At 36.6% G+C, this 22,149-nt stretch overlaps 1 protein-coding gene across 1 annotated transcript in view; it reads left to right on the top strand.

Moving 5' to 3' along the window:
- Positions 1–22,149, top strand: part of ANO3 (anoctamin 3) — a 147,478-nt gene that overhangs the window by 51,822 nt on the left and 73,507 nt on the right. The window contains exons 3-4 of the mRNA XM_049820662.1: positions 538–609; positions 13,127–13,263. Of these exons, the coding sequence (XP_049676619.1) occupies positions 538–609; positions 13,127–13,263 (209 nt within the window). The remainder of the gene's footprint in view (positions 1–537; positions 610–13,126; positions 13,264–22,149) is intronic.

Genomic DNA, 22,149 nt, shown 5'->3' with positions numbered 1-22,149 from the left:
CAGAATCAGGGAAGAGTGGTGTGGAGAAGAGTGGTATGGAGAGAATGAGAGAAAAGGGAGAAAGTCCCTATGAATTTTAGCTTGTGTTGGAAAAAGGAATTACTTTTTTTTTTTAGGATTTCTCTTTTAACGGATAAATATGCCTTAATAGAGAGACTAGTCTAGTTGGAGATCCCAGTCGCTGTGTATGTCACCTGTTGCCAACTATTGCCGTACACTATTGCCAACTGTGTGTGAACCTTTGTAGAACAAATTAACTCTGCTGGCTTCTGCTACTAAATCTTGATAAGTCCTTCCTTTAATGTTCATAGGCACTAATTATTACTCTAGTAAGTTATTTCACCAAGTTAAACTTATCTCAGGAATAGAGTGAAAGTCTTCAGTAAAGTGATCTTGTTCTTTTTTCCACCAATGGAAAGTGCTCTTCAAAATTTCAGCGTAAAGTTTTTTCATTTGAGTCACTGACAGCTTTGAAAAGTGTTTCTTTTACTTAAAAAATACATGTGAACGCTGATATGAATATTGCATTTATTCCAGCTAAAGTGATGGAGACTTTGGAAAACAACTTGCTTAAGCTGTCTAATACAGAATACAGTGATCCATTTTTAGGTAAGTTTGTGTCTGAACTGAAATAATAATAAATTAATGATTCTTTAATTACACTTGCAATATTTAGGTGTGGAAAGGCCATACTTACCCTGAACTGCTACTTTTTTTGAAAGAGGAGACTGAATGTGGGTAAAGAAATACATGCTGACATAATTTCCTGATACTTTCTCGCCTTTTAGACTAACGGTAAATAGGGACTAAAGACAGAGAAGTATTTTTTTCATACATCCAGTGTAAGCTTTTCTCATAACAATCCTTCATAATACAATCACTTGGAAGCATGTGTTTGAAACTGCTTTGAAATAGTTGTTGTTGTTATTATTATTATTCAGTTATTATTATTCCTGTATGGCCATGTTATTTACTATTGTCATGGCTGCAGTTATGTTGTTTTTTTTGCTTTAGATAGTCATGCATATTTGCTTTAGATATTCATGTATGAAAAGTGTTAAAATTAGGGGGGGTAATGCAGAAAAATAGCTATGATTTGGGCATCAAATATGCCTGCATTAATGCCATTTTGATACTTTAAGTCAAAGAAAGTAGGAAAGGAGTTATTCTTAGAATAATCTCATCCTTGCAACTGCAAAATGAGTCTGTATATACACACATGAGCAGTAATTTGCAAGTTCCAAAATTAATTAATTTTGAAATTCCCTGGCTGTGTGTTACCCATCTGAAGTACACACAGATACTGCTGCACCTTGCACAGCTACTGTGAAAGATCTTTTTGCTCGCAGTCAATGTAGCGTCAATGTAGAAATTGTATCTTCATGCTGAAGGAAAGAGATCTGCTTTCAGAAAGCTATTTCTGCTCACTTCTCACACGTTTTAGCATTGATTTTTTTTTTAATGCCCAAAATATATGATAGATAAGAGGCTCTTCAAGGTCTCCTAAAGAGGTAGCTACTGGAAATGTGAGTGAAATTGATACTTCCTCCAAAACAAAATCAAAATGTTCCAGAATCATGGCACAGACCAAAAATGCGGTGTGAAGATTGTATAAGAAAAATAACGTATCTCACTAAGGTTGCAGTTGAAGCTACTGCACTCTTTTGGTGTAATTGGTTTCATTGGATGGGCAAGCACAGGTACTAGATGATTTCACTGTTATAATTTGCTTCAATTTGTTTTTATAGGCTGTTCTATTTTTTACTAATTGCTTACACATACACATGCTGATATTACTGCATATTTATGTATGGCAGCAGTAGTTCTTTCTCATAGTAAGTGATGCACTGGTTTTCATTCACATCACCTAGTTTTAACCTGAAAAGAAACGTGGAGGGCTCAGTGATTGAGGAAAAGATAGATAGAGTCTTATCAGCTCAAAATTGTATTAAACTTTGGTGTGGATATTTCTCCTCTGCTCTTTGAAGAGGCAGAAAAAATATTTAAATGGTAGCCCTTTGCTAACTTGATTAATGAATTTGGCTGTGTTAATTGAGTCAATCCCAAATTAGATCACTGAAATCTGTGAAGTTATTCTGTATTTACAGAAGTGTAACCGATTAGGATGTTCAGCTACAAGCAAGAAAGAAAACAGTATTTTTTAAATAAATCCCAGAAGTCAGTAGTAAGAATTGCCTTAGATAAAAATCAGCATTATCAATTAGTTTCATGAAGAGAAATCAGGGACAGTTAAAGGTGCATTTAAAAAAATGGCCTTTCTGTAGGCCTTCAAAATACAGTTTGTTTGTGCTTAAGGATCGTATTTATGTGGGTAAGAATTTGTCTCCAAGACTAAAATTTTTTATTTTATCCTGAATCTGGGGTGGGGTGGGGTAGAAATTCAATTAGCAATAGTCTTCCCCCCCCCCCCCCCCCCGCCTTGATTGCCAAATAGGTGAAGACAATGCAGGACTGCTGCATGCTTTAGTCGGTACTCTGGCACTTTGATGGAGTTTGCAAAATAGGCTGATTAATGGATATCATCTTCTTAGTGAACCTTTTCAAACTGCTCTCCTGAGAACATAGAAGAATGTTGACTTAAGTGAATGTGGTGAATTTTTAATTAGACAACATCATGGAACTGTACATAAAATAGGCCAAATGGCTTTCTCCTCTTCCAGAATTCTGTCCATCGACAAACGATCTTCTCGTGAGGAGGGGATTAACAGGCATCAGATAAAAGTCTTTGGTGGAAAGTTTCTCTTTTATTTCTGTTGACTACAGATGAGGCCATAAATCTGTTGGACTTGTTTAGTTAGTGACATTGATGGATTTATGAAGTAAGAAGACAATGTATTACACCTTTGTTACTGCTAACACAGACAAATGGGATCAAGGACATTATGGATTTCTGTTCTTTTCTCTGTCAGTTTTAGGTGGTAAGTAGTGTTTTTAGGTTGAGGAATCAGTAAATTCAAGCAAAGTAATAGGCATTGAGCTTCTGTAGCATATAGCATGAACTATGAGGTTTCAGAAGCGCTGGAATGCTCAGTGCTTAGCCAAAGCTTTGTGGAAATTTCCACCCAGTGAAGGTTATGAGCTGGGCTTTCCGAATTTACCTAGGTGGAAATCACCTATTGCTTGGATCTGGACATTCAGTAAAACGTTACGCCTTGCATTTCTCAAAGTGTGGTTGTAGAATTTGGTGTTCAGTCCAGAGCAAAATCATGTTATTGCTTCTACTTACTTGAAAAAGCGGTTTCTTTTCCTATATGTTTGCATTATAGAAGAGTATAAAGTTCTGTTTAAGTGACCTTTGTCACTTGTTGAGACCTGAGTTCACAAGAGATAAAACTAAGTTGTGGGTTCCCAGTTCACTGAAGAACATTAATCCCTCTGGCTCCACTGCAGCTTCTTTAAGATTCTTACTCATCAAATCAGTGAAAGATTCCTGCTTTTTGACTGTTCAGAGAATGCCTTTTTACCTAAGAACTTCTCCAAGAGACCAATATGCCTGCTGACCAACACGATACAGTTAGTGAAAAACTAATTACAGTGAATATATTCTCGACAACAAGACACATTTATTTTTGTCGACTCATTTAGCTGCAAGTAGCTAGTCAAATCCTATAACCACACACGTGGGGGAATTTTCTGAATAAGCTTTTTGATGAGAACATTCCAATTTGTCAAGACTTCTTCAGAAATGTTTATACAAGGTTAGAAGAGGGTAGGATTTCTTGCCGTGAGGGAGAACACTGCCGAGTAACCAGTACCTTGCTGCTGAAGCTGTGTGTCAGGAAAATGGAAGATTGAGGTTCCAGTTACTGAATTGTACAGGAAAGACCAACTTTCGTAACATCAGGTAACAGACTGTCTTGAGGTAATTAATACTTGAAACTTTTCCTGAAAGGTGCCTAAAGTTTTTGGTTTAGTATGAAATATGAAGACTTCAGAGCAACTTTTGTAGAGGCAATAGAAGTATTTACTGCCTAGGTATATAACACAGGAGAGATGCTTATACGAGATGACAGAGGCAGTCAGGCTAAGCCTCAGTGTGGTATTTTAGGTAACAAGAACAAGAACGTTACTTACCTGGACTACTCTCTCATATTGATGCAACAGTCACAAATACCTGAAAGGTATAGATTTAGCAAAACAGGAAAAGACTTTTTCGTACTTCTTTAGAATTGAGTGTCAGGACTTTGTAACAGGTAAATACAAGAAAAAAAAGAAAAATACTTGTATTTGTAGATAAATGTAAATTTGTGTTACACAAGAACCTGGACGTTAAAGCCTGAACTCATTCCTGTAACAGTATAATTCCAGTATAATCCATTTTTTTAATACATTTGAAAGTCACACCAATGACACTCAGACATTTGACATTCATTCTCTCAAAGGGAATTGAACATTATACTTTTTTTTCAAAGTCTTCTGTCTGTGGCTGCTTGCTTAAAAAATGTATTGTATATTTACATTCTATTCTGTTTTTACTGTGCTTTGTTTTTCTTCTGAAAGGCATGCTCAGTAATCACTTTGATTGTGCCAGCTGGATTTAAATGACATCGCTTTAACTTCAATTACTGAATTTCTGGCTTTACTGCAGCTACCAATAATAGCTTTTGGCTCTAGGTGGAGCTGAAAAAAATAAGTGGGGAATAGTTAGTTCCTAGTAGCTATATAGTAACTACATACAGAGAGTCACATTAATAACAATCTGTTTTCCTCTAAATATTTTTAAGTTCTAGAAACATAACAGAATTGCAGACAAGTTAAGGTTAACTAATGAGTTAGTTAATCGAGGAGCCGCTCCCCTGGTGTGGGGGTATGTCTGTGTGCACATGCATGTATAAAGAAACAGTAACTGGTAAATTTTTAAAATTATGCTTTTCTTTTTCCTTAAGGGCCATCATATGCATAAAGGGAATGAACCTTATCTTTGAATGATCACAAATTTGGCTGTCTGTCTTTTCTAAAAGAAATCTGAGTGTAAACAATTTTGATGAAGGTTATTTGCACTAGAAGTTTATCTCCATGAACAGTTGAAAAACCCTGTTCAGTAATCTCTGTTAACATTCTAGGAGGTGGCTACTACTTATCTTTTGGAGTTTTGAGTGTGCTTTTGGAAATCAGTTGACTGAGATTAAGAGAATTTAGCAGTTCTTTATTGTTGAACTGAAAATGAAGTATTCTAGTTAAGCTGAAGGAAATTCACATGATTTGCAGGAGAATTTGTTTTACTTTCTTTCAGTAATAGCTCCTCTTTTCTAAGAGTAACTTTTTTCTTGCCATAACTGTAATAACTGCATGAAAAAACTTTTTTCACTGCTCAATTACAGAAGTGCTTGTAAGTAGATTTTTATAAAGTGATGTTATGATAAACCAAAATGGACAGAATAACCTGTGCAATATATACAAAGTTTATGTGAAAGGAGAGACTGAAATGTCACGGAGGATATGACTCAAGAAAACCAGGTTCAGTTTCTGCTTCAACAGAAATGTGATGTTTCCATTGTGACTTCTAGAATAATTTTTTCAGAAGCTTGCGGTCCTTAGGCAATGCCTGCATAGGTAAGGGCTGTCACATCTATTCTGACTGTGTTGCGAGATGGCTGAAAAACTGCATTAGGACTGCATGAGAAATATTCTGTGTAACGGTTACTACTGTCTGAAAGCTTATGAGAAATTGTACATTAAGAAAAGCCTGTGCTTGTCTGTGATGGTAGGTTTTGATATATAAATACACATACACAGGGGGCTGAAAAATCTTCTATGTTACATACATAATATAGTAGTCCAGGTACACAGCAGAATAAAATAAGCAGACCTAAATCCATCACAATAGCACTTATCCAGGTGTCTAGTGATATCCCTCTCCAGGTTTTTTATTGTTTCTAGGGCTAAAATTGGGACAAAAGAGGATTAATTTCTTGACCAGTAATCCCATTCTTAATAAAGCTTTGCAAGACCCATCCCTAAATCCTCAAAGGATTGACTCGAGTCATCATATCAAAGTTTGTGAAACTTTTTATGTTATGTGAATACTTTTTATGTTAATTTTTCTTTCCATAACTATGCCACATTTTAATTGAAAAACATTTGCTATCCTACACTACCGTTATCTAAAATATATTGGTGGATTGTGTGTTGCAGAGAAATTGGGACAAGTGCTTTTTAACCTCTGTCATAAAATTAAAACGCACTCCTGGCTCTTCAGAAAACTATAGTAGAAAGAAAGGTAGACAAGCAGTTAAGATGACCCAAAAATGAAGATGCAAAGTGTAGGCCCGAAATCAATTTCTACACTAAATGCTTCTGTGTTGTTAGGTAAAAGACTCCCAGTCTCTCCAACATTTTATCCTATACGTAACCTTAGGGCAAACCTTCCTGTCATGCATCAAGCATAGCAAAACTATATGTCAGGAAGTGTAGATAGGTTTTTGTGATGTATGAAAACTGAAGTTACTCATCATGCCTCTGTATTACAAGACAGCAAATGAAAGCAACTACTAGGATGAAGAGATCTGTTATCTGCTTGAATAAGGCTTGAATATTTTATAAATCACTTTATACTTGAGTGGGTATCCAAGGTGATGGTACATATTACTCAGTTACATGTTCAGGTATGCTAACAATTATATGGGTGCATCCACTTTAAGTATGTACCTAATTAAAGATAAGTCCTTGACGACTTATTGAATTGAATAGTGAAATTCCCATTGACTTCATGGAAATATGATTTGGTGTCTGCCTCTAGAATTAGAAGCTGTCACACTTTTCTATGATTTAATATCCTCATCTTTAATTAAAATCTAGCCTTTTTTTTTTTTTTTTTCTAACTTTTGCAGTATTAGGGAAAGCTACACAGTTTAATAGAGAAACCTGCCTTTTCTGACTTGAAGTATATTAATTTTCCTTTCTTTAACAGGTCACTTGGGGCTTAGAAATTGTATATATAACTTTAATGATTTTTTTAAAATAAAACTTTTTCTGTGACAGCAGTTCAGAAAGCTCTCAACTACCACTTAAGTTTTAATTAACATAATTGAATAAGTCAAATATATCAGCAAGATACTGTCCATTGGCTATAAGAATTGTTTAAAAATGCATTATAGTTGCTTTGTACTGTTGTTTACTCAGTTCTGCAAGGACATAGTCTTTTAAATATAAGATTTTGTAGGAATACTATTTAAATCTTTCTCCTGCTTTTAGTAGGTACGCTGAAAACTCTCATAAAGAGGTCGTGTAAAGGGTTATGCACATTCTGTTTGCATTAGCAATAATATTTTACCTGGACAGCTCTATTGGGTTTGCATGGCGAGGTTTTGGTAGCGGGGGGGGCTACAGGGGTGGCTTCTGTGAGAACCTGCTGGAAGCTTCCCCCATGTCAGACTGAGCCAACGCCAGCCGGCTCCAAGATGGACCCACCGCTGGCCAAGGCAGAGCCCATCAGCGACGGTGGTAGTGCCTCTGGAAGAACGTATTTAAGAAGGGGAGGGGGAAAGCTGTGCAACAGCATCTTCAGCTGGAGAGAGGAGCGAGAACATCTGAGAGAAACAGCCCTGCAGACCCCCAGGTCAGTGCAGAAGGAGGGCAGGAGGTGCTTCAGGTGCCGGAGCAGAGATTCCCCTGCAGCCCCTGGGGAAGACCACGGTGAGGCAGGCTGTCCCCCTGCAGCCCAGGGAGGTCCACGGGGGAGCAGATCTCCACCTGCAGCCCGGGAACAGAGGACCCCACGCCGGAGCAGGGGGATGCCCGAAGGAGGCTGTGACCCCGTGGGAAGCCCGCGCTGGAGCAGGCTCCTGGCAGGACCTGCGGCCCCGTGGGGAGAGGAGCCCAGGCTGGAGCAGGTTTTCTGGCAGGACTTGTGACCCCAAGGAAGGGACCCACGCTGGAGCAGGCTGTGCCTGAAGGACTGCAGCCCGGGGAAGGGACCCACGCTGGAGCAGTTAATGAAGAACTGCAGCCTGTGGGAAGGACCCACTTTGGAGAAGTTCATGGAGGACTGTCTCCTGTGGGAGGGACCCCACGGTGGAGCAGGGGAAGAGTGTGAGGAGTCCTGCCCCTGAGGAGGAAGGAGCAGCAGTGACGACATGTGATGAGCTGACCGTAACCCCTATTCCCTTTTCCCCTGTGCCGCCAGCGGGGAGGAGGTAGAGAAAATTGGGAGTGAATTTGAGCCTAGGAAGAAGGGAGGCGTGAGGGAAAGGTGTTTTAAGATTTGGGTTTATTTCTTGTTATCCTACTTTGGTAATAAATTAAACTAATTTGCCCAAGTCAAGTGTGGTTTGCCCATGACGGTAATTGGTGAGTGATCTCTCCCTGTCCTTATCTTGACCCACGAGCCTTTCATTATTTTTTTTCTCCCCTGTCCAGCTGAGGAGGAAAGTGATAGAGTAGCTTTGGTGGGCACCTGGTGTCTAGCCAGGTTCAACCCTTCACAACAGCCGTGAAAAAATAATAAAAAAAATGTGGAAGGACCTTAAAAAAAAAAAAAAAAAAAAAGAGTTGACAAGAATGAAGTCAAATGTCCTTTAGATGTCCTTGTCACTTAGGGGACATGGGCATGAACATACACAAGTCCCATCCTCCCATTTGCAGTCATCCCACTGCAGCAGAATTTATGGGTTTTTTTACAACAATCCACCCTACCACACCCCACCTCCCCCTTTTTCCTTTTTTCTTTACTTCTCTGGAGGTTTTGCAGAGTCTGAAAGTTTTTCAGGTAACTCTAGATCTGCCACGTACTTTAACATTAATGCAGGAGAGCTGGTTTTAGCCAAGAGTCTCCCCTACAGGGCAGAAATTATTTTATGTGTTTTGGTTTGGTTTGGGTTTTTTTTGATCCTGCAGTAAAGGAGAAATGGGAGAATGCTTCATAAACAGTTATTATACTCTTTACCGACTTTGCCATATTTTTACATTGACTAAGGGGTTTTTTTAGGCATTTCTGAAAATTTCTATTCACTCTAGTACCTTACTGAATTAATACCTGCAGTGTAGATTAACTAAAAGCTAAATACACCACATCTATTCAGCTGCTATATTTCAACATACAAGCATTGATCACTGGCTGTTGTAGAGCAGTATTTTAATGATCAGCCCTACTCAGCTGAGAATCTGATCAACTTTTTCTAGCTCTGAAGAGAGGAAAAATAACGAAACCCTCAAACCTAAAAATATTTGATAAAAAAATTGCGAGCACTTGGAAGTCCACTGGTGTATACGAATGGGACACTGCTGGCTCGTGTCTTTCAGATATGCCCAGCAAAGCAGGGGTGGGATGGCTTTTATTAACAGCAGAGGAGAGAACATAGGCTTGGGGAGGGGGAGGCAGGCAGTGGTCTGGGGTCTGTTAAGAAGCCATCTTTCTGTTAATTGGTGTAAAAGCCTGAGCTTCTGGAGCAATATGAATTGGATTTGGTTTTTTTTTTCCTCCTATGGCTTGTTGTCTACACCCTCCCCCTCCCAAAGTCAAGCAGGCTAGTTGTGTTGGTTGGCATTAGAGCCCATCCAAGAACTACAAGAGCAGGGAGAGCTGGCAGTTTTTCTCAACAATAACAACCAAATGAGTTGTCATAGGCCAGGGAAGGCATGATGAGAAATAAAAAATGAAGTAAACAGTAGCTTTCCCACAGTGCAGAGGGAAAGAGCTTGAGGCAGGCAGGCTTTTCTCATGACATTTTGTGGAGCTGCAGCCAAGTAAAAACTCCATGTTTGAATTTAAAGATGGATACTCATAATGCAACTCAAATAGAAAGACTGTTAGTCCATGTCATTGCTTTTGGGGTATGTTATGTTAAAAATATTCGTGGGCAGTTATATTTTCTCTTCCCTGTCCAGCTGAGGAGGGAAGTGATAGAGCGGCTTTGCTGGACACCTGGTGTCTAGCCAGGCTCAAACACTCAAAACAGCCCTGAAAAAATAATAAAAAATTCTGCAACTCTAGCCATGACGTTCAGGGATGCTGTCTTGGTTTTGCTTGTGGCAATCCCAAGTGGCAGTTAAAATGCAAAACAAGTAATAGAGATTGTGGAGGAAAAGATGGAAGAAAATAGTGTTACTTTATAGACAAGCATTGTATAAAAATGTCATGGAAGTTTAGAAACTGCAGTTATTGAGGAACGACTTAGAGTCAAATTACTGTGTATTGTAGTGTGCATTGGTGACACTGGAAACAATCAAGCTCAAGTTAATTTAGGTTGAGTAAGTTTATCTTTAAGGGAATGCAATTTTGGCTTGGTGGGTGGGAATATGACTGAAGAGAGACTTCTCTTTTATTAAAAGTAGTGGATATCTTTTTACAGAAAAAGCACCAGGTCATAGAAAAATACAAAAATATAGTCAATGCTACTAGTGGCAAAGTTTCTTTTTTGTCATCTTCTCTCAAGATCTTTTCCTAAAGCCAACAAATTTCATTCTCTATTCTTTAAAAATTTTAAGACTAATCAAAAGAAATTTACAGAAAGTTCAACTTAAGAAACAGAATGAGCCTCCCAAAACATACACGCTTTGAAAACACACACGCGTTGCAATTGTTCTTTCTAACCTGTTCTGGTATAGAAATATGATGCAATCCACTGAACTTTTTCTTTCAGTATAATTATTTATATTAAAATTTTGTTTTAATATATGCTGCAGAAGAGGTAAATGGGACTAACTAGTCTATTCAAAGTATCTACAAAGCTTTAGGTGTTTTGTTGACATTAAAGTCTAAAACTACGTGAATGTTAAGAAAAGTGCGCACTTTTGAATATACTTTTAAAGTATGGATTGTATGCTACATCTCTCAGCCTGGCATTTTTTCAGACAGGTGTAGCAAATGCTTATTCAAGTGCAATGTTTAAATGATATGTTTTTAATCTTCATTCCTCCCCTTTTTACTGTATTGATACCATTACTTTGTGGGACAGTGCTTTAGGTGCATAAAATAAGTCATAAACTGCTGAAAGATATAATAGCAAGTATCGTTAAATTTTGTATAAGAAATGTACCTTTTAAATTCTAAATTTCTCTATTTTTGTGGGGTTTTTTGTTGCTAAAACCTTTTTTGTCTATATTTCAGGCAAGACTGCAGGTGTCTCTAAATGGAAGGCTTTTTTTTTTTTCCTTTTTTTTTTAACAGAAAAGATACGCTACAATTTAAAAGCTCTGTCCTTGAAAACAAAATGTTTAGCAGGTAAAATTATGTTGAGCACTAAGGGAAAACTTATTTCATAACTTTAAATTGTTTAAATAAGACATTATGTACTTCTGCAAAGGTTTTTTTGCAGTATTAGGTGTACTCATAATGTCTAATCCTGTAAAACTTCCCTCATAAAAACAGACTTTTAATGTAAGTAGAGTCTTTCTTTCAGCTTAAAGGGCTTATCTAGATACAAGAGTTTAGGTTTCATAGTCCTGCCTCTTCATTTTACTGGCTTCTATTACAAGCTCTTCATCTTTAGTAAAGCTAAGAGCTCATCACATCTGGGCATGAGTCAAATCTGCAAAGTTGCTTAAATGTCCTGTTTCCTACTTTGTATACCTACTATTTGAAACCTTCTTCACAGTTTTTTTATTACATTCATTTTTGTTGACCAGAGAGTAACCTATATATTAGGTTAAAACATTGTTTAAAATAAATGAAATCTGAGTTTGGTGCTCTGACAATTAAAACAGGCTATTCTGTACATTAAGAAATCCCTTCACAGATTTACTGAGGTTAATATCAATATCAGAAATTACTAGGCTCATTTTGTGTAATCATTATGTAAGTAGCTAAATTGCAGAAAAAACCAGCTCTTGGTACATGTTCCAGTTTAATATTCCATCTCAGAAATGTTTAGGCTACATGAGATAATTGTGGTTATTTTTTTTTCTGTAGTACTTACTGTGGAGAGTTTAACTGAACAACTTAATGAAAAATACTTTGTTGTTGCAGATGAGCTTTCATGAATACAAAATTCAGGAAATTCAAGATTGTGGTTCCCACAGCAACCATGACTTGTTTCTTGGCTTCTATTTAGGGTTTAGAATTACTGGGCTAAATGCTGTTCCCATTCCCCCTGACTTTTCCCATGTTGATGTGAAAGCTGAGATGAGAACTTGGCTCAGGATTTGTGGGTAACTTTTGTGTCTGAATATGTTTCTATTTCCAATTTGTCCAAGATATAATTGTGTGGGAATAATTATTCCATCTTCTTCATCTTTAAGATATTTTTTCAAGACTAACAATTTTCCAACATTCATTAAAACTTACATGGTCCAACATTGTACAGACATTACCCCTCATTTTACTCATGCTGGGTATATACAGTAAGTATTGTCATAATTTTTTGATGGAGAATGTGCACAGAAATTAAATGTCTGGAAAAAAGTCACCCTTCTGGCAGAGGACAAAAAAGACTCAGAGACTTGAGTCCTAACGTGCTTGCAGTGGTGATGCAAGAGGAAATTCGGTCTTTGAGAGTGGGTCGTAGAGAGCTTTGAGGAAGGTCCTCAGTCACGTGCATCTGTCTTAGGATACTCAGTTTTTATAAAACCTTCTGTTGAGCGATTAAAACAAATCCAATGCAAACACTTTCTTCATGGTGTCAACTATCTTCTACCACCATCACGTACACCTCTTAAAATGTGTTCTGAAGTGGTCACTGCAACACTTAATATGCAAGTTTTCAAATACCATATCTAATGATGAGCAGCACGTATGTAGGGGAATCAGGCATTTTGATTGCTTGCTTAAATTTAAAACGTGAGATGTTACTCTTGTCTCTGGGATGCACCTGCCTATTTGATAACACGTTTTGAGTCCCGACAATTGTGAGTCAAGCACAAAAACGTTTGAATATTTGCTTTATATCACATTGTGTTTTTTTAAAAATACTGTAAAGAATGTTGTGGGCTTTTTTGGTTTGAATGGTAATAAAAGTGTTTCTATAAGCCTTCTGCCAAAAATAGAACTCACTTCTAGTTTAAAACAAACATAATGACTTTTCAAGTAAAAAACTTCTGCAGAAAACGATAGAATATAAGTTGCTGAAAAGTGGATACTTAAAAGGAATATTCAACTGCGGCTGTAACAATACTGTTAGTTTACCATAACCTGAAATGAGCCCACTGTTTTCTTCTCTTTTTCCTTCAGACATAGGAAAGGACAAAGACACATACACAGATGATTCAGAACATGGAAATTACGATGCTCGTACAGATCAGTCATTGCTTATTCAAAACAAGCTTACCAGACAGAAAACTGAACCTCGGACTAAATCATCTTTAAAGGTAACAGACACAAAAAATTATCGAATTGTATCAATAGTGAGAATGTGCTTAAATATTTTTAAAATATCATTTTTAAGGGATTGGATAAGTTGCAGCTTAAATAGGCATCTCATGATAAGAAATTTAGGTGGCTCCCCTATTATAGTTTGACCTACAGAATCAGTAAATGGAGTTCTCTGTACCAAAAGCAAACAAAATTACATAGAATCAAGGATTCTAATGATTCATATCGACTCATATAAGAGACAGTAGCCTACTTTCAGGAAATATATATTGCACAGAATTCAGGACATAGGATTCCCAGTATGGAGTGAATTCATGTCAGTTGGGAGGCCTCAGGAAATTATGAGAGTTTGGAAGAACTAAGTTCATGTAGCAAATGATCAGTTGAGAGTGATCTGAAGTGTAGGATTGTCCTTCTAAGCAAAATCCAAAGTATAGCTAGACACATTGAATGAACAATAAAATCCACTTATGTGTAGGAGAGTGTAGGAGTATTTTCAGGAACCTCAACTAAAGCACTGGAAAAGCCATCTCACCAGATAAAACTGGCATGTTATCTTGCTGAGTAATAACCTAATCACAGTATTCATCACAATGCGTTTTCTACAGCAGTTCACCCACCATAATGCCAAAGAATTATGATGGATTTTCAGTTCAAAACATGTTTGGTTTTTTGTTGTTGTTCTTGCTGGGACACCCTTAATTGTCCTTTCCATTAAGCATAATTGTTTGTAAATATATGACAAATGACCTAACCTCAAGAAGTTCTGAGTACTTTTCTTCTTCAAGCATTGGAAGTAGTGTATTCTGCAGCACAACTTTTTTTCCAGCAATTCTCTTTTGGTATATAAAGGCATGAATAATCCCATGCTACAAATCTAGAAATGCTTTAAATAGCTTTAAGTTTCTGTGCTTTACATACAGTATACTCTTCAGTAGGCCATTATACAGTTCTGTCATCCATTATGCCTGTGGCAGTTTGTGATTTTAGCATTGAACGCATGTTTCCCGAGAGTCATGTAACTGTTGTAAAGCTTGTTTTCTCAGTCATGCTGATCTTCATTACTACAGGATTCTGGAACATAGGTAGCAGGTTGATGTGATCTCTAAGACTTCATTTCATGGGAGGCTTTTAGAAAAGAACTTTTATAATAATAGCTATCTAATAACTTTTATATAGGTTTACAGTTAATCGTATTTACAGACTGGAAGTCTGTGATGTGAAAATGAAACTTCAGTAACGACAGAGAAGGGTTATATTTTAATCTAAACCATTGCAGTGAGAACTTTTTGTGTTCACAAGTGTTTTGTCTGTTTCTGCAAGGCTAGCTGAATTAAGACAGAAATAATAATAATGGATGTTCTCGTTTGATTTTGTTGATTAGGTAGACAAAACCTTTTATGTTAAATGTGGCCTAAAAGACAGAAAAAATCATGCAGAATTTGCAGAATATAGACTGTGTTATAGAGCATTATATTTTTAATATTTTAAAATATTTTTAATAATGGGTAAGACTGCTACCAAAAAAATCTGGTAACAGATTATCTAGTAACAGGCATTTCATTGTGCTAAAGCAAAATATTTTTTGTATTTTCATGTAAAATATAAAATCACCAGTAGCTGTGTTTTCTCCAAGGCCTGCATTCAGGAATGATGTAAAGTTTATAGGCAGCCAGTATGCTAACTTTCTTTCAAAGTTTAAAGAGGAGCCTTGTATTTGTATTAAGTTTAAACAAAAATGCACTTTTTATGTCTCAATCTTCTTATGTCCTGACCTACTGAACAAAGTGCTTCAGAGTTTAAAAACAGTCTTCTGAAGCCACATCTGGCTTTTAACCTTGACAACTCCTTTTATCACAGCAATTACTTTGGAAACTTCCTTCTGCTTTTATACTGTTCTTGCAAATGAGGCAACCAAGCAGGATTCTCCTGTTTACTGTTCGCCTGCCTCCACAGGAAAAAGGCAGAGGGGATTTAGATTAGTCTTATATTAGAAAAGAAAGTTACTATTTTGCCTTTGGATTATTGTACAAGTCTTTGTGGCAATTAGTAGATGTCCAAGGGAAACTTCTTCCCCAAACGGATATGAAACTAGCAAAAGGAGGCTTCTAATTCTTTTCGAGACTTGTTAAAAGCACAGAAGACTGCTCTACAGCTTTATAGCTGGTAAGTCCTCTCATATATTTGGAAGAGAAACTGATCTATCATGATAAAGAAAGTCTCAGCCTGACCAGAGAATGAAAATGAGAAACACTGCATTGGCAAAAGCATACAAGGAGAAAAGTGTATTCGTCTTTTCTGCTTGTTAATGATTCTAATTTAGACTTGGTTTGGAAGGATTGTTTTATGCCTGAGAGACTCAGGGAAAAATTGCTTAAAAAAATTATTTGCAGTTAATTCGTGGTACTATTATCTGTCTCAATGATGAGCTACTTGAATACTTCTGCGATAACAAACTTGTCTTGCTGACATGATGAAAGCCAATACACCTTTTTTTCAGGAATTGTTTAGTGTTTCAGATCACATATATGATGCATCATCACTTTCCATAAATCTGGTTTGTATTGCTGCAGTTTTAAAGCTTTAGCAATATCAGATATCTTTGATATAGCATCTGGATGCCAACATTCATCTTGATAGTCATCTACTTTTCTCATTTCCTTGATTATGATTTATAAGTCATCATCTCTTTTAGTGTAGGCCGGTATCATTTCAGAATCCACAGATTTCATACTGAAAAATCGTGAGTCGTTCAGACCCATTAAAAAGCTGTCTTCATTACCCATCTCTGCCATCTTTTCATTACCAACTGCTGTTGAGATTGTGTAGAAAGTATGACTACACATATGTGATTCTGCCAAGGGATCTCATGCAGAGGAATGATGCCAACAAGTGGCTGCTGAGCAAAGTATGGAATGAGTAGTATCTGCTTTTGCAAGGGAAATGTAGGAAATGAGAAGGCCCCTGCCTGGAAGGTTGGTATTGGACATGTTCTAGTTTCACTAAGAAGGGAAAGCAGGTTTAAACAGGCTTTATTCACTTGAATGGAAGACAACATTTGTCCAGAGAAGCATTGAAGTCAGGAGCAGTGAATTCTTTTCTGTACCAATTACTATCATGTGTATAGTGGCAAGATACGAATATTTGAGAAATTACTCTTGCATTTCCTTTCGTTCACTACATTACTGTTGCTCTCTTTGATCTGATGAATTTTTTATCTAGGTAGTGTATTTTGCCATCTAGCAAGGTAAAGAAAGGATTTTTAGAACAAAGTTCACATATTATCACTATGGGTTCAGGAACTATAAGGAAATACTGCCTATATAGTAGCCTGCCTAAACTAGTAGCCTAGTTTACTGCTTTTTTCTGGTGTCTACTGATATCCGCTATAATACTGCATGTCCAGACTAGCTTTGTGTTGGATAGGGTCTGAAATGATTTATCTTTCTGTCTCCAGAAATGTTACATAACTTCGAAGGAATTTCAAAGATCTTAAGTAAGCAATTGGCCAAAACATATGGAGAATTGTATCTAATGAGCTGAACATATTGCTGAAAATTCATTATAATTTGAGCAAAACTCAGTATATTCAGTGTAGATTATTACAGTGATTATTAAAAGATAAATCTACCCATGAAAACCTGAAATATATTGTTTAGGCATTTTATTGGATTCTTTGTGATTTTGAACATACCTATTCCTCTCTCTCCTGCAAAACAAATATTCCACTTACAGAATTTCATGGTGGTTTTGAAAAATGGAATAAATTAAATGTAACATCTGCAGAATAAAAATATTCTTCAATCTTAATATTTCATTTTCCACCCTTTTGCAGGAATTTTCAGTTTTCATTTTTTCCTGTTTAGGTCCATGACTTTCAGAGCTGCACAGATTTGTGCTATATGTTCTAATCCTGTCAATTTATCACTAATTTCACATACGCTATTTCACTCATAATCCTGCTCTTGCGTTCAGTGGAAGCCAGGCATGCGTGCTGAAAGAGAAGGTTTAGCAATAAAAATGTTTTAGGGTATAAATGAGAACAAGAAGTCAGCTGACAGCAATGTACTGGAAAGGAGAATAGCAAAGGGAGCCTGATAGATAAGGAGCAATCCACAAATGCAGTCTAATAACATAAAAGTAAATACAGTTTAAAAAGAATGATAACAGATAAAATCATTATCCCAGAATAGAATGACATGCTAAAGTGCAACAAAAGTTAACTTCATGTTTATGCTTCTAGTGCATGGCTCTCATCTGCTGTGAGGTTTTGTTTAAAAAGGAAAAAAAAAAGCTCAGGAAATGCAGGGAAAGTAGCAAGTACTTTTATAATAAAGATGAAAGTTTAAAAAAATAAACATGTAAAGAAAAATTTTCAGTGGTCATGTCAGTATGCTTCTTATTAAGGCCTCCCTGTTAGACTTAAAGAGCAAATAGAATTGGTTAAGTATTAAAAATGGGAAGCCTCCTCCTGCCTCCAAATGTCCTTCATTGCTATTTCCTCATACAGTAACACTGAACAGACTTCCTTTCAAACTTTTGCATAAGATCACCTAAACCTACTCCTTTCCTGAAGCAAAATGTATTTTTCATGTTATATACAAATGTATTTTGCATGCTTACTCTGTAAGTCTGAGCAGAATGAAAATGGAAAAAAATGTTCTCTGTGAAGAAGCTAAAATAATTACTAATACTTTAGTTTCCTCCTAAAAAATTAAACTGCAGTTTTATTGAGAAGGTCAGATATTTCTGGAAGTCTTCCTCTCTGTTCAGAAAACAGCTAGGTTCTGCACAGTACAGTGCAGTATACACAGAAATACATTAGCATGGGTAATTATGGCAGCCTGTCATGTTAACCAGGCTGTGTTGTCTCTGATGCCCAAGATAGTTTGGATATCTTTGCATATGCAAATATGCATATGCATCTTTCCTACATTGTTATGCTCATGGTTATTTGCAAAAGAAAAAAAAAAAACACAAAACAATATACACTTAAAGTCAATCTATATTTTTGGAATTAAGTAATTGAAAAGATGAATATAATAAATCTATTTCTGACATACCCATTCCAAACCCCTTCAAACACAAAAAAATGATTGCTAACTTAGTCATGTGCTTAGAAAATTTCCCATAAAGCACACCTTGGAGTCTTCTTAATCAGAGTATGATTTTTAAAATGTGAAAAATGAGTCCAGTACTATATTTTAAAGTCTTTTAAAGTATTTTCACAGCTAATTCCATGTAACTTAAGAAGTTTGTAACCCTGTTGGTGTCCCAGGTTTGATTTTTAAACATCCTGAAACAAAGCAAGCATTAATTAGGAATCTCACTTTTGTTCATGGAAATAATCCCATTGTAGTTAGCATCAGAAATGTATTTATTTCCAGAAAATACATAAAGGTAAGAGTCATAGGCTCTGAATGTAGACACTAAGCACTGAAATGCTGGCGTCCTTCAGTGTGAATATTACTGAAGGTGTTAATGCAAAGTTAATGGTAGCAGTATTAGGGAAAATTAATAATCAAAATAAATAAGGTGGCTTTCACAAATCAGCCAGTAATCCTTCTACTTCATAGCATCTTATGAAGTTCCAATATAATTTATTATTGTTCTTAGAAGAAAGTTTTCTTTTATGAGAAATAACTAACCATTCTACTCAGAGTTAGAACAGGAAAGCTATTTATGTAGATTTTGCAGGTTTAGGTAGTGACAATGCCCATGAATTTCACACATCAGACTTTATCACTGTCAAAATTCTTGCCCTAGTTCCTCAAATTATTTCCATGGTTACTTCTGTCTTTTTCATGATGTAATACCCCTGAACTCGTCCATTATTATCTCTAAAACTTCTCTTAAAAACCAAGACATAAAGAGACACAGAAAACTGCTTTCCCTTGCCCCACCTCTGATAACCAGTGTGTTTTGCATTGTAAGCTTCGTTCTCCCCCTCTTACTCCTCCATTCCAAGCTGATTTTCCTTGCTAGTGTACAAAGTGATTTTTTTATGAATATGTATATATATCTATATATGATGTTCCCTACAGTCCTGTCTGGGCTGTAAGACTCCATGCCAATAAACTTTGTGGTGGCATTTACAAAAGTTTTATGAGTCAGCAGTAGGTCAGTGAACATGTTGTTGTTTCCATGAGGAAGCAAATACATTTCAAAGTCTGTTTACTTGTCTTTCATCCTTCCTCCAATGTTTTCTGGTTCTACAACTTTTCCCTACATCTTTGTCTGTAAAAAATGCTACTGGCGAGGTGGTGCTATTATGGAGTGGTGATGCTGGGACTCAGTGCTTGGATTCAGTGCTTCCATTTCCAGCAGTAGCATCACTTTTTCTACTGGTGGTTTCTTCCCTTTTCTTCTCTTCTTGTAGTTTCCCTGGGAAAAATCCCAAGACGTTTGAATAAGTCTCTCTGGTATGTTGCTTCATTATTTGTAAGGGTTTATCAAAATGATTTTTCTCTAGCACATTTAGCTGTCAGAATTCACGAGCTGTCTTAGGGAGGAAACGAATTTTGTTCCGAACATCATCACCATGAAATGAAAGATTTGGGGGAGAGAAATTTAGCAAACTTGGGGTGCAAATTGTAAAGAAAGAATCCTGAGGTCCAGCTGCGTGCATCCATCGGTCTTTTTGGATCCCAGATACTAGTATGTTCATATATTTACTTTCCTTTACATAGTTCTACAAATCTAAATCCAAATTACACCACCCACACAGAGGAAAGTTGAACTTCATCCTGTCTGCTGTAGAGGCAAAATAAACATATCATGCTGTGGGGGCTTAATTCTTGTGTACTGTATCAGTCAGCACTTATGTAAGTGAACGCTCCTGTTGTTGATTATGGCTGAGAATTTATGTTCTCTATATGTTCATATAAATGTGAAACTTCCTTATGTTCTTTTTATTAAGGAAATGACAGTCCTTGAAGTTAGAAATTGAAACACAGACTCTCCACTGCCTGAGCTACAGCCCAATGTAAAAGTTGTTTCTCCCTGTGCGGGTACCTTGGGTCGGAATAACCTGCTTCAGGCTGAGTCCAGTGCACTGTGTGTGTGCTGCTAGACTAGCACCTGTGTTGTGCTTTTATTGATGTTTTAACTACTGATTGCAAGGGTAGTGGATGAAACTATTTTTTTAGATATGTTCTAAAGCAATGTACAAAGTGCATCAGCAGCAAACTACTAACGGATGATGTTAAAAGAAATAGTTGTCAGCCTCTGTGTTTACGTGTACATATGTATAAAATAAGTAGAAATCATGGTCATTTTCATTGTCATTGCTGGCAAATTTCAGGAAGCTGTAAGGCAAACCATAAAATATAATTATTAAAGGTCTTGTACCCTGATTTTCATTTGGCATTATAAGTTAGGTAATGGTAATGAAAATCTTATACATGAAATGAACAGGTTAGACAATTTCTTTCATGTCAGACTTGATTTACTGGATGTTGATAGTAAGTTAGAATAAATTAATTCATTAATATAAAGACATGTAGAATCTCATAGCGCAGCTTTTCCTAGGCTAAATTCACACTGAAATACTTTGAATTTTTTCCTTTTAACTATTCCAGCCAGAGTCAATAATAGCATGTATATAAGTAGACATCGAGTTGATGAATCAAATAGGTTGAAGTAAAGCTTCACAAGCTGGGATCTCAGTTTGCTGTACTATTTCATTGTATAAACCAATGCCAACATAATTTAAGAGTCCTCAAGTGGCTTTTTAATTAATGCCCTAGAATAATTAACACAATACAGACTGCTAAGGGCTATTTCCAAAAATTGGTCAGTGGTCAGATGAGTAGTGATTGAAGTTGCAAGCTTAAGATGAGAAAGTGGAACTCCACTGGAGGGGTGGTCCCTTTGTATTGTCAAGGTGAATGTTACAAAGGGTTAGCTTTTTGCCTTGGCTTGAATGCTATTAAGTGTGGTTGAATATTAAAATCTGACTTTCGTTGACAAAATAGTCCATATTTTATATTATTAATATAATAAAAATACTACAATATGCTATTGCAATATATAGCATATGCATAATAACATGTTAATGTATGTATCATCAACATATTAATACTTCCTCTACATTAATATTTTCTATTAATAGGTCATGTCTGACGAGGTAATTGTGAAGTTTAGTAAGGAAGTGTTACGAGAGGAAGGCTGTACATGTTTGGCCAAAAAAGAATAGTGATTGCTTTGAAAATCACTAATTTTTCATTTATATAGCGTACATTAGAGGTACAGTTAATTTTAGGGGGGGATATTTGAGTCAAATAGTTTCAGTAATTGTATTATAGTAATGATAAGGTCCTACAAAGCTTAAGAAACCACATATATTTGTTTGTAGAAATATAGCCATGAAGCATCAAATAAAACTGACTTGACCTGAATTCAAAACAAAGAAGAGCAGGTGGCTCTCCAGATGAGCTGTGGAAAACCTTATCAAAGGTGTTGTGGATTCTAAAAGATTACATGGATTTGGGGGCAGTTGGACAAAGTTATGGAAGAGGAATTCCATGGAAAGTTATCAAATACGTAGAAACCTGAGCTGAAATTGGCTGAACGCTGGGCTGGTGGTAGAGGGAAATAGTACATGCCTTTCCTAGTACATGCTCTCTCCTAGGCAGGTTTCTTTCTGTAGCTTTTATGTAGAAGCAAATTAGACACAACCTTTCCTAGTGGTTTCAATGTACTTGAGGTTTGGCCATAGCACAACTTAAGTTGCAAACATTTGGACAAGTCAATGGGAATTTGCTTACTGATTTCAAAAGTAGCAGAGTTAGGCCCAGCGTGACAAAATTTGGTGAGTATTGTGAGGGGTTGACCCTGGCTAGACACCAGGTGCCCACCAAAGCCGATCTATCACTCCCCCT

This window comes from Accipiter gentilis, chromosome 17, assembly GCF_929443795.1.
Source record: "Accipiter gentilis chromosome 17, bAccGen1.1, whole genome shotgun sequence".
Classification (NCBI taxonomy): domain Eukaryota; kingdom Metazoa; phylum Chordata; class Aves; order Accipitriformes; family Accipitridae; genus Astur; species Astur gentilis.
The sequence above is the reverse complement of the archived record's forward strand: the minus strand, read 5'-3'. Positions and strand labels throughout refer to the sequence as shown.